Source organism: Echiichthys vipera (assembly GCF_963691815.1).
Source record: "Echiichthys vipera genome assembly, chromosome: 2".
In the NCBI taxonomy this organism is placed as follows: Eukaryota; Metazoa; Chordata; class Actinopteri; order Perciformes; family Trachinidae; genus Echiichthys; species Echiichthys vipera.
Genome location: NC_139827.1, coordinates 6,771,608 through 6,783,707, shown reverse-complemented (window position 1 = coordinate 6,783,707; position 12,100 = coordinate 6,771,608). Strand labels below are relative to the sequence as shown.

The window sequence follows — 12,100 nt, the reverse complement described above, 5'->3', positions numbered from 1 at the left end:
CAATTACATTTTAATGCTTCTGGGCATTTGGCCCAAATAGTCTTTTTCATGTCTTTATAACTGTGCCATCAGTGCCACATGTGGGGCTCATTATACTGTATATGCCTTAGTCCAGTGCCAAATTAATTGCCATCAGTGCCTGACCACTTTGCTATGTGTGTACAATTTCCATATTTACACTTAAGAAGAACACGTGCATTTTCATAATGAAGATCCAATCACAGCTTACTGTTGACCAGTTCCCTCATCATGCTGTGTAAAATGCAGAATGATGAATATAGCAGTGCTGCTCTCTGTGGGACAAACCATGCAAGTACATTTTTTTTTATGTCAATGAATAATGAATAATGTAATGCAAACTGCCACAACAGCTGCTCATACACGGCCTGAGGTCTTTTACTAATTCTGTAACGTAGACACGAGTTTAATTTTGTGAAACAACTGCGCAGTGCTGCGGCGTTAAGCGCAATTTCTCAACAACGAACACAACAGTCTGAAACTGACACTCTCGCGATATGTTCAGAAGTCCCGCGATAGCACAAGCATCTCGTTCAAGCTAAACTGGAGGGATTTTGTATGCAGGGTGAGCAGCTAACACGCTAGCAGAGCGGATAACTTTAACTTATTTACGGCTAACCTGCCCCTCTTCACACACAAGTCAGCTCCGAGGTGAGGATAAAAGCTTTAAAGCGAGACCGTAATAATAACATACATTTTAGCTGGTTCTTTTAAGATAGTTATCATTAACACTCCCACTTTAAATGGATGTTAGCGTTAAAGTTATGCTTAGCTTTAGCCTGTAGGTAAGTGACACAGACGGGAAAACAACCGTTTAAACCGCTAAACAAAGAGACTAGAAGAAAAACAAATGTCAGGTACACTTTAGGGAATGTAGTTAGCGACTAAATGTTAGGTTTTGTTTTGAGTTGCTAACGTTAGATCAGGTCGGATAACTTCTGTTGCTGTTTGTGAGCAAGGAAGCTAATGTCAGCTAACTTCACCGTCAACTTTACATATCTATCTATCTGTCTGTATATCTACCTGTCTGTCTGTCTGTCTGTATATCTGTATATCTACCTGTCTGTCTGTCTATCTATCTATCTATCTGTCTGTCTGTCTGTCTGTCTGTCTGTCTGTATATCTACCTGTCTTTCTGTCTGTCTGTATATCTACTTGTCTTTCTGTCTATATACCTACCTGTCTGTCTATCTATATACCTACTTATCTGTCTATCTATATATCTACCTGTCTGTCTGTCTATATATCTATCTATATACCTTCCTTACCTGTCTGGCTATCTATCTATCCATCTATCCATCTATCTATCTATCTATCTATCTGTCTGTCTGTAGGTGTTAGGTCCCCATATTTACACAGATCACAGCGAATTACAGACGTGATTGAGCTAACTTGTTCAGACACATATGTTGGATGTCACACGTGCTTCATGTCACGTCACACATTTACGGTTTACACCTATCCCAGAAAGCTGGCGTTTGGGAAAAGAGGAATATTAAGCATTGGTTTTACAAATACAGGGCGGCAAATTGACGTCTTTGACTGGCCACTAGTGTGGCTTTTCTATATAGAAACACTTTATCTATCTATCTATCTATCTGTTTAGTTTGTAATACTGCAATAAAATTACACCTGTACTGACTCTTGCCCTTATCTCTGAACCTTCTATTTGTGCACCAGTGACTCTCAAAATGGATTTAGAAGATGACACCACTGTGTTTACAACCTTGAAGTCCTTCAATTCCTTCATCAGCCACGCTGATGCTCCACAGCGGCTGTCCGAGCACTCAGCAGGAAGTGGGAAACTGCAGAATCAGTACAAACGCAGCATGGAGGTATACAGAAACTGCTTCAAAAGTAAGCCGTGTGTAAGGGCGTTCTTAATATGCAACCTTCTGCCCTGACTGACATGTCTTTCCCTTTTAGTTGTTGGAAGAAGCAGAGAGGGTTCACTCCAAGAATCGCTACATTCAGTTGGACCAGGAGAAGAAGCAGATGGAGCTGAGTCACAAGCGAGCTCGATTTGAACTTGAGAAGGCTGCTTCTGACAGCGCAAGAGACTTTGAGGTACAGGTCATACACCCTCACCCATTCATATGATACAAATAAATATATGGTGCCGATGAACTCTAATATTAGGTTTCTGCATAGACTTAGTATACAGGAATCCCTTCATTATCACTCTCTTATCCAGAGAGTCTTACATTAATACGTATAACTTGTTTCTCACCCTTATGTTACAGCATGAGGTTGACCGCAACCAGGACCTCTTGGGGCGAATAAAAAAGATGGAGGAGAGAGAGACTGAGGCAGCTAAGAACCTATCAGAACAGATGGAGGTAAATCGTGCTGCACGTGAGAAACTGGATGGCCTTAACAAGAAACTGGAGGACCGAGATATGAAACTGAACTCTGCTAAACTGGTACACACACGCACACGCACACACACACGCACACACACTTACTGCTTTTGTACTTTGGGCATCTTGTCTTGGCTTACTTATGTAATCTGTTCCCAGACCATCAGTTCTATGAAGGATGAGATCAGAGAGCTGAAGCAGAAGATTCAAAACCAAGACTCGACATTGTCTTCCCAAACCCTGGAAAACCAGGAACTGCAAGAACAGTTAAATTTACAACGCAGGTACAGACACATGCTGAGACCACCAACGTACCTTGCTCTTTTTCATGCTGTACTGTATAAGATAAATGCTGACCACACACTTCTATCTGATTTGGTATTATAATCAGGAAATATCAGGAAGCCTCTCAGCTTTGCCAAAGTCTCCAGGCAGCCCAGTCTTCCTGCTCAGAGCACATAATCAAGATTAAGGTATGTTACACACCGTTTACTTTTAGCCACTGTGTGATCTTGGTTTGTGATCAGTTTGTTCAGCGGACTAACGTGTCCACCACGCACAAACAGAAATCACCTGCTGAAATGAAAGTTACAGGTAATGGTAATATACTTCTTATCTTGTGTTGCTTTCATCCAACATTACTGAGCCAAATTCAGCAAATGGTAAACACAGCCGTGTTCAAACACCCAACTGCTAAATCTGTTTGTACATAGATGACTGAGTGGCTGGATGAGAAGTCAAAGACAAACCTGCACTGATGCAAAATCACACACGTTTGTATCATTCTAAATATTATTGGCTTTCTCGTTTTTCACTTAATATCTAATTCTGTTATTTACATAATGTTGGTTGAAATGTTTTTTTTCATGTCAGGTTTTTTTCCCATGTGTGTATATGCATACCTTTTTTTACAGGATTAATATTCATGCTCACATACTATTAAAATAATTTCAGCCTTTAAAAAGATTTCCACATATGTGACAAAGGCAGAGCACTGAACACACATGTGCTGTTGGTAATTCCTCTGATCCTGGCTTTTTTCTCTCTCCGTGTCTTTTCAGGAGTTGGAGAGGCGCCTCACCTTTCAGGAGCAAGACATCGCCATCGTGAAGACTGTAAAGTCAGAGGTGGCCAAGGTTCCAGACCTGGAAAAGGAGTTGAAGCGCCTCAGAGATGATAACGCCTTTCTCAGGTCAAATTCATTCTTAAGTATTTACTGCCTTTCATAAGGTTTTTCCTTTTTAAATGAAATAGAAAGGCTTTTTATTAGACTAAAGCCTAGCGCAACCTTACAGTTCAAACCTCTTGACATTTTACTGACTGGGTTATCTTGTAACATTAGGAGGCATTAGGTGACAGGTGACTTTCAAGCAGGGAAAGTGTGAGAAAGGTCATACCTCATGAGAAGTGTAAACCTTACCAATAGTAAGTGCAATCATACAGCATTCAGTGGGTTTTCCTGCACATGATTAGGTCTCACATTTGACAGTATCCTGATTTCAGTAACATCAATTTAAAACATTAAACTCAATTTCATTTCTCAAGATAAGAGATTAAAAGTAGTGTTGAATACACAACTAGAACATGTGTGCCAACAACACTCCCTAATGCACAACAAATTGATATGGTACTGTGATTTCGCTGCATCTAAAATCAGATTTTAAAACCACAGTGTGCTGTTTATCAACCACTAAGTGCCAAACTTTGAAGTTCATGTTGGGTTTTTGTTTTTGTCTTTGCTCCGTTTACTCTGCATTGTCCAGGGAGAGCAGGGAAAATTGCAGCTTGTTGAAAGAGGAGGTAGAGGGGCTAAGGAGGAAGCTGGAGAGGTTGGAGAAAACAAAAGAAGAGCTGGTCAACATGGAACTGGAGAAGGAGGTAAACTGACTGTGTGTGGTGGTGAGGTTGTTTTGTGCATTTCACATTCTGTAACATACCATTCTCATATTCCACTACTCTAAACGTGAAATTATTTATTATTGGCGTATTTTAGCTGTCCAATACGTTAGGAGTCCAGAAGTTTTTCATGATCTTAGCTGACGACACAAGATTATGTTTTAGGCTCAACATTTGTGTAATTTTTACTTTTCTTGGTTAAGTTTACAGTATATCTCCCACTGATGTATACTTTTCACTGTTATGTTGTTCAACAGTGGTAAATCTTATTTTTTGCTTGCACATGACTGCTGTCATGTACTTCCTCTATGTGAACTTGTGTTTTTTGAATCCTTAGAGGTTGGCGGAGAAGCTCCAAGCCTGGGAAAACCTGGGTCAATCTACTGGACTCAACATAAGGTCAGACACTGTCAGAGTGTGCCTGTGTGTGTGTGTGTGTGTGTGTGATTGTGAGACAGAAAAACATAGGAAGAGAATTGTTTGCTTTCAAAAGATTTATCAGTATATTTTAATTGAAATATGAAAGAGTACCACTAGATGGAGCTGTGGTCACTTCTTATAAATCTGCTTCATCACCGTAGAGTGATTCCACCAGTGTGTGTAGGTGTCTGTGTTTGTTTATATACCTGCTTGTGTGTCTGCGGCTCAATGTGCCTCAACGCAGCCAGTCAAAACTGGTAATGAGAGAATGATTGCATGTTTCCTTTTGAGCAGTGGAGCAGATCTGGCAGATTATTAACACTGCAGTCTTGTCCACTGTATGCATGCATGCACATCTGCACACGCGCACACATGCGATTTTCTCTGATTAACTCTGGCTGCGATGTAAACAGAATGTTAAATAGAGCGCATTCACACAGCATAAGCGGTTTGTTTTATACTGTTTGTGGGTTTGTGTGTGCACAAGTGCGCGTGCATATTATACACCTTCCTACAGGGAAAGAAGGAAAAGGTAGACATATTGTAAGAATTATGAAATTAAATTCAATCTTTCCTCATGTCAGGCTTCATTTTGGTCTTATGTAACGTGTCTTTGGACCGGAGAGTGTTTGTTAAATTTCCAGTTATTAAAAGACCTGGTAGGATCCCAGGAATATAATACCAATCTCAGTTTAATATACACATTCATTTCTTTTGCCTGTCAATCATTTTTCTGAAAATCTAAGTCATACTAGGCTGTTGGCCTGGTGTAAATTGAGTTCTCTTCTCTTCAAAATTCAGGTTCAGACTGCCATGTCATTGGCTGCTGACTGCTTTAGCTGAAAACAACAACAACAAAAAAACTGCATTGCACATGCTGCTTCTAAAGGGCAGCCATATGTGTGAGGCTCATACTGATCAAAAGTAAAGGTTAATGCAGTTTGCAAATCAACCATTAGGAACTCCTTCAAGCTGTTTTTTTCTGTGTACTAAATGGCCGACTTAATTGTCAGGATGTTTTTGACACAGCCCTGTGATGTAGAGGCAAATGGAAAGCAAGAGTGTTTCAATCAGCAATCTGTTCACCTTTATTTATTTGATCAGTGCCATGTAAAATAAAATAGGGTTGACTCAGATTTGTGCATTAATAGCACATTGAGATTGCCTCATAGGCTGTTAAGCATTATGTCATAATTTGTAATGTGTTGAATGGTTTCATGTATTTGAGTTTATATGAGAAAGTTGAAAAAAGGTACATAAGTTAAATTGAATCTGGATTAATGTCTTTCCGTCTTTGTATTTATTTGTGCTGTTTTAGAGTTATAAAATGATCAGCAAGTTTCAGTAGAAAAGAAAATAACACTGCAGTGACAGAATGATAATATCACAGATTCATCAGTAATGTATCTGAAAATATGCTGGCTCTGAAACAAAGCTTCATCTCAGAGCCAATGTTCATGCTGCCTCTGGTCCCGTCATTAAATATGAAATAAGTCATTATTAATTTGTTTATTTTTCTGGCCTGTAAATTCTTTCTCATATCTGTAAGCTACTGATACTTTATGCTAGGGCTGGGTGATATGGATTGATATCGATCTCTGTATTTCTCAACTTAATAGCTGAACATGTTTTCTACAAAGTACACTTCACTTAATGTAGGTAGTGGTAGGTTAAAGGCACATGTGAGATTTAAGCACTTTTATTGTGCTGCGATCAAAATAGAACGCAACAATAAGGTTTTCTAGTCAGAAAAGTAGCCCATATAAAATCAAAAGCTTAAATGAGGCCCATCTCTTAGGGAGTGTGGACCGGCGCTGCATCTGCTTCCATGTTGCAGGAAATCAGTCAGTGACACTGGCACGGCTTTACAGAATTAACAGGTTATGTATTGCAACTCTAAATTGTATTAACTTATAAATGGTATTGCATATATCTTGTTTAAAAATATCAATATGCCTTAAATAGTCAAAATACCACCCAGCCCTGTTTTACGCTTTGTTTATCTCATCTCATCTTCATCCGCTTATCCGGGGTCGGGTCCCGGGGGCAGCAGCTTTAGCAGGGGACCCCAAACTTCCCTTTCCCGGGCCACATTAACCAGCTCTTAAATATTTGTTACAAGACATTATGCATTTGTCATTAGTGGTGTAAAAAGAATATATTGTGGAGCAGTTCTAATGAGGAGTAAACACATTGGCGCCATAGCTGATGAGTTTGTGAATTGGTTTCTTACCAGCCGTTTGTGCTGTTTGTGCTGCAAAAGTTTACTCTCTCCAACAACAACCAATGTGGCTGCCTGGTGGTGTAGACAAGCATCACAGCCGCAGCTTGACTTTGCCAGCAGTTGGCTGGTTTCTGGTGTTTATTTCATTTCCTTCTGTTACACAGTCTGATAACATTGTGCTTGCTTTTGTGAAACATCGGAAAGAAAAGGAATGAAAATGACTGTACACTGAAGAGACAGACAATGAAAATACACAGGGAGGTTTTCAGGAAATGGATTTCCTTCAGTCAAGTTTCCACCAGCTAAAGGGAGAATTGAGACTGGTGCATTTCTGTCCGCTGAAGAACAAAAGATGTGCGTTAATGTTTACATTATATGTATGTTTCTTGATCCTGTTTACCACAATAATGGATTCTGACTTTCTTTTTCTATCTCTTGACTCACTCCCAAGTTCTCCAAATAGAAAGTTTGGTCTTGCAATTTGCAAACGCTTTATTGTGAGTTAAGTACAATTTACCATGCTACTAAAGGATCAGAAAGCATAGCCAGTTGAAAGTCCTGTCTGAGCTCTGTATTTTGTTTTGTAAAACTGTAAAGGTAGAAGAACATTAACACATTTCACACTCAAACTCATACATTTACTGGTAATTTATCAAGCGAAAATGAAATTGATTGGTTCCAACTTCTAACTTGTGAGCATTTACTGGATTTCTCAGTCATAATAAACTAAATATATTTGTGTTTAAGAGTGTTGGGTGACAAAAAACAAGCAATGGAGAAATGTATTAGATTGACTGAACAGTCAATGGTAGCACGGTAGTTAGGTGGTTAGCACTGTTGCAAAGACATGCATGTTTCGGTTAATTGCCCCTTCTCAATTGCCCATAGTTATGAATGTGAGCATGAATATTTGTCATTCTCTATGTCCAGGGTTTACCTTGACTCTCAACCACTGTCAGCTGGGATTTGCTCCAGCCCCCTCGTGACCCTCTAAGGATCAGCGGTTACCCATAATGGATGAACAGTCAATCAAACATCATAGATTGATTAACTGATAATGAACATAATCAATAATTTATTTTATCCCTAGGGTGTACAGGTTGTGTGGCAGTAGAATTGAATAATTTGAATAAGAAATATTTGGTGAAAATGATGCATATGCTGCTTAGATTCTGATTTGAGGTTATTGCTTACTTGTTACTCTTACTGGTAACACTGCCTTTTCCCCAACAAAACTGATCTCTGTGCGGCCTGAATGGATTTTAGTGGTCGTGGATGTATATTAATAGTGGGTTTGTGTTTGGGTTATTGAGTCGGCTCCTCTCACTTCAAATCATTTCTAAAACTGAACCCACAAAACAAGGATCTGGAATGAGCCTGTGAATGTTCTCATTTGTCCAGGTCATCGTTATCCCCAAAGCAATTTCAGTCAAAAGCAACTGGACTTGGTTGTTTGTCTAGGAAGACGTTTCACCTCTCATCCAGGAGTCTTCATCAGTTCATGTACGCATCTGACCAGGCTGGGACCGGTCCGCTTTAAGGATCTGGAATCACTTCCCACTTAAATGTGTGCTCAAAACTAGACTCAGTTGATTTGCACTACCCTGGCAGTGCATTTACTCATAGTTACCTTACCTCTTGTGGTCCAAGACATCTCACCCAATCATTTACAGCGAACCCGCTATTTGCAGCATCAACAGAGATGACTGGCTTGTGACCTCCGAGAACACCCCAAAAAATGGCAGAACACTTAAAAAACAGCCTCTCTCATAAGATCAGGGGAAGGCTAATCCCTCTGTGCTCAGGGGACTTTGGAATTACCTACTTTGGGTATGATAGTTATTCCATCATATGATTCATGAACTCATATTTTAGTCATGAGATTATTTTCATACCTAAGGCTCCGCATCCACTGAATTGGAAGTAGAAATATATCCACACCAGCCAAACTTTCACATGGCTAACTCTGGTTTTTCAGCCTTGATGTTAACCTCGACTGCTCAGTCTTTTCCTTTTCGTATATGTATATTAGGCAACCACGGCCTGTTACGGGTGAAACCTAAAGTTTGATGACAGGCTTGATTTTCAATTTGAAAGAAAAGCATTGTTTTAAACTTTAGAGCTTTTGCCTTTTATGAGCACATCCAATCTCATGATGTTGAGTTGTTCTATTCTATCTATCATATTTTAAAGACTGATATCAATTTTTAGAGGGGAAAAATTCATTGATTACCGATATGGCGGCCGGAATAGGGATTTTTTTTTTTTTCAATTTGGATTTTGCACTGATATGACTGTGCAAATGTACACAGAGGGCTGCTTTCTTAAACAAATAACTTTTATCAAAGAATATTTAACATTATACGTCAACCAATTTTAAAGAAAACAGAGAGAAAAACAAACATGTTTAGTATCACTCAGTTGTTGACCATTATAAATAAAAAAATTAATAAAAATAGCTAGATAATACTGTATGTTAAGTGTCAGTCAATAGTGTAAACCAAATTAATAAATAATAAGAAAAAATAGCTATATCCCACAATCTATCTGTGATGGTTGGCACTGTTGCCTCACAGCAAGAGGGTTCCCGGTTCAAATCCGGGCTGGGACCCTTCTGTGTGGAGTTTGCATGTTCTCATGTGTCTGCGTGGGTTTTCTCCGGGTTCCTACGGCGTCCTCCCACGGTCCAAACATATGCATGTGTTAGGTTAATTGATTATTCTAAATTGTCCATAGGTGTGAATGTGAGTGTGAATGGTTGTCTGTCTCTATGTGTCCCGTGACAGACTGGCGTCCTGTCCAGGGTGTACCCCCCCTCACACCCTATGTCAGCTGGGATCGGCTCAAGCCCCCCACAACCCTGTTAGGGACAAGCGGTTGAAGATGATGGATGATGATGATGATGATGGGTGGTTTTCTGCAATATATGTTATGTAAAAAAGTTTTCATATCGGTGCATTTTATAAAGCATATACACCGATACGGCTAGATACTAATACGTCTGTGATAGGCCGACAGGTATTTTGGTCCCACCCTTATAATTTCAACTGGAGGCGGCAAACGTTTGATTTTGAGATAAGCTCGTCTAATGTTTGCCCATCTCTCAAGAAGTAAAGAGATAATGGCGTTCATTTTTTGGAAAGATAAATAGTTACAGGCAGGAGTTTTGAGGTCATGCGGTGCCTCTCTGTTGGAGTATGTGACCTTCTACATTGTTGCTTTTCCATTGTGTTTGTGTGTGTTCTGTAATCTGTAAATCCCCCTCTGAGTGGGTTTGTTCTGCAGAACTGTGACCAGTATTTAGCCCACTATCCTCATCTCATCTGTCCCTCTGCTGCTCATGTCCTTTTATTTCCCAGCTCCCCACTGGCTGAATAACAAAAGAATATGGAAATGCCGTCGTTTTCATCTATTCTCTATCATTCTGTGCTCACTCATTGATTTTTCATTGTGTTTGCGTGTGTGTGTGTGTACACCTGTGTATGCTAACTGTTCTGTGTGTGTCTGTCTGTAGAAAACCAGAGGATCTGTCCAGGGAAGTGATTCAGATCCAGCAGAGAGAAATTGCTCTGAAAGAGCAGAACTACAATCTCAACAGCCGGTAACACACTTCTTCAAATACATACACACAATCCCTCTCTCTGCCTTCAGACTTAGTTCTTTCATTCTGTCTGCCTGCATGACTCTTCCCCCATGTATCTATTAGAGCGTATCTCTGAGAAGTCCTTAATTGTCACAAAGTTAATTAAACTGGTCCAGATTCTGATAGCACTCCTGACAGTAACGGGTGGGAGTGGTGTGTGTGTGTGTGTGTGTGTGTGTGTGTGCGCGCGTAAGAGAGTGAGAGATTGTGAGAGAGAGAAAGGGAATTCACTAATTAAACTTGTCCTGTTTAGGCAAAGGTGATGTCTTTTGGGAGAGCTGCGAGCATGCTCTGGTATATGCAGCATTCATGCTGCAGCTCAGTCCAGCTAAGAAAGCTTTCATTAGCTAATAAGCGTCTCTCTTCTGCTGAGCGTATTGGGCTCATTAGGAATTATTAGAAACAGCAGAATGGCAGAGGGCTGGGTGTGGGAGGGGATGAAGGGAGCTTGCAGTATAATTATTGTCCTATTGATCTGACCTAGCACAAGTCGCTGCTGCAAATAATTTCTGGACAGTTGTCTGGGAATTATTTGGTGTCAGCCAAGGTATGTTATCTGTTAGGAGTATTAGTCTAAATGGACTATTAATTGCTTTTGTCAGATTGTCTGAGCAGTCAACACTAAACAGTCTCTCGTTCCTTGCCCTCTCCTCTCTCCTGTTGTTAACCCCCTGCACTTTTGCTCTCCACCCATTCATTAATCCTGGTCCGTCAGTGTGAGGAGTGTGGAGCGTTCACAGTCTGAGCTCAATGCAGAGCTGTCCAAGCAACGCAGCAAGGCTCTGGAGGAGCAGAAGAAGAGGGAGACACAGGACGCTCTTGTCCGTCGACTACAGAAGAGAGTCCTGTTATTAACCAAGGTGCCCAACAATCGGTGACATACAGACACATTAGCAAGTATTTATACCTTCACAACACAACCTTTCCACCATCACTGATGCTAGAATTTCCTTTTAAACACTCAGGGAACAGAGAAGACACTTGAACCTCATGCCAGCACACAACTCCTGGTCGATGAATGTCATGTGACTCTATCCATCCGTCTTGCTTTCCCCTGCTTTTAAGTTCCTGACTAGACCATCTGTGATATTGATTTATCAGTGTGTGTAATTCCCTAGGTCAACATGCTCTCAGGCACGACCATAACTAAGCGGAGCTACAGGCTTGCTGAAAATATGACTTGGCCCCAGATTGATTTGGGATTCAACCATTTGCATTTAACCAAGCATTCAGAGGGTATGAATAACTGTGGTTCATCATCCGGTCATGATGGATTTTTAAAAAAAGTTCCTTTCCCTTTTATTTATTATGGGATGTTTTGCAGCACATTTTTGTTTTAACCAGCAAAATATTAAGCTTTTTATGCTTTTAACAAGCCAAATTTTATATATGTATATACTATACAACTGTTAAGGCATATTTAATCTTTCCATCAATTTAATTTAATTCATTATGTACATTTCCTTGAATTTCAGGGGTCTTTTATCAACTGAACAGGTTAAAATGTCTCTGGACATACAAACCGACAACTAATCAAAG

The 12,100-nt window shown here is 40.0% G+C and overlaps 1 protein-coding gene across 2 annotated transcripts in view; it reads left to right on the top strand.

The window, feature by feature from the left end:
• Positions 1-564: 564 nt before the first annotated feature.
• The window catches only part of mad1l1 (mitotic arrest deficient 1 like 1), a 53,133-nt gene continuing 41,597 nt past the window's right edge, over positions 565-12,100 (top strand). Inside the window, exons 1-11 of one of the 2 annotated variants that reach the window (XM_083924462.1) lie at positions 565-669; positions 1,699-1,853; positions 1,945-2,085; positions 2,262-2,441; positions 2,538-2,662; positions 2,770-2,851; positions 3,440-3,570; positions 4,142-4,256; positions 4,612-4,673; positions 10,433-10,519; positions 11,277-11,421. In XM_083924462.1, coding sequence (XP_083780588.1) covers positions 1,710-1,853; positions 1,945-2,085; positions 2,262-2,441; positions 2,538-2,662; positions 2,770-2,851; positions 3,440-3,570; positions 4,142-4,256; positions 4,612-4,673; positions 10,433-10,519; positions 11,277-11,421 — 1,212 coding nt within the window. In that variant the 5' untranslated portion in view covers positions 565-669; positions 1,699-1,709. Of the gene's footprint in view, positions 670-1,698; positions 1,876-1,944; positions 2,086-2,261; positions 2,442-2,537; positions 2,663-2,769; positions 2,852-3,439; positions 3,571-4,141; positions 4,257-4,611; positions 4,674-10,432; positions 10,520-11,276; positions 11,422-12,100 lie in introns of both variants that reach the window. The other variant, XM_083924463.1, reaches the window with a different exon arrangement.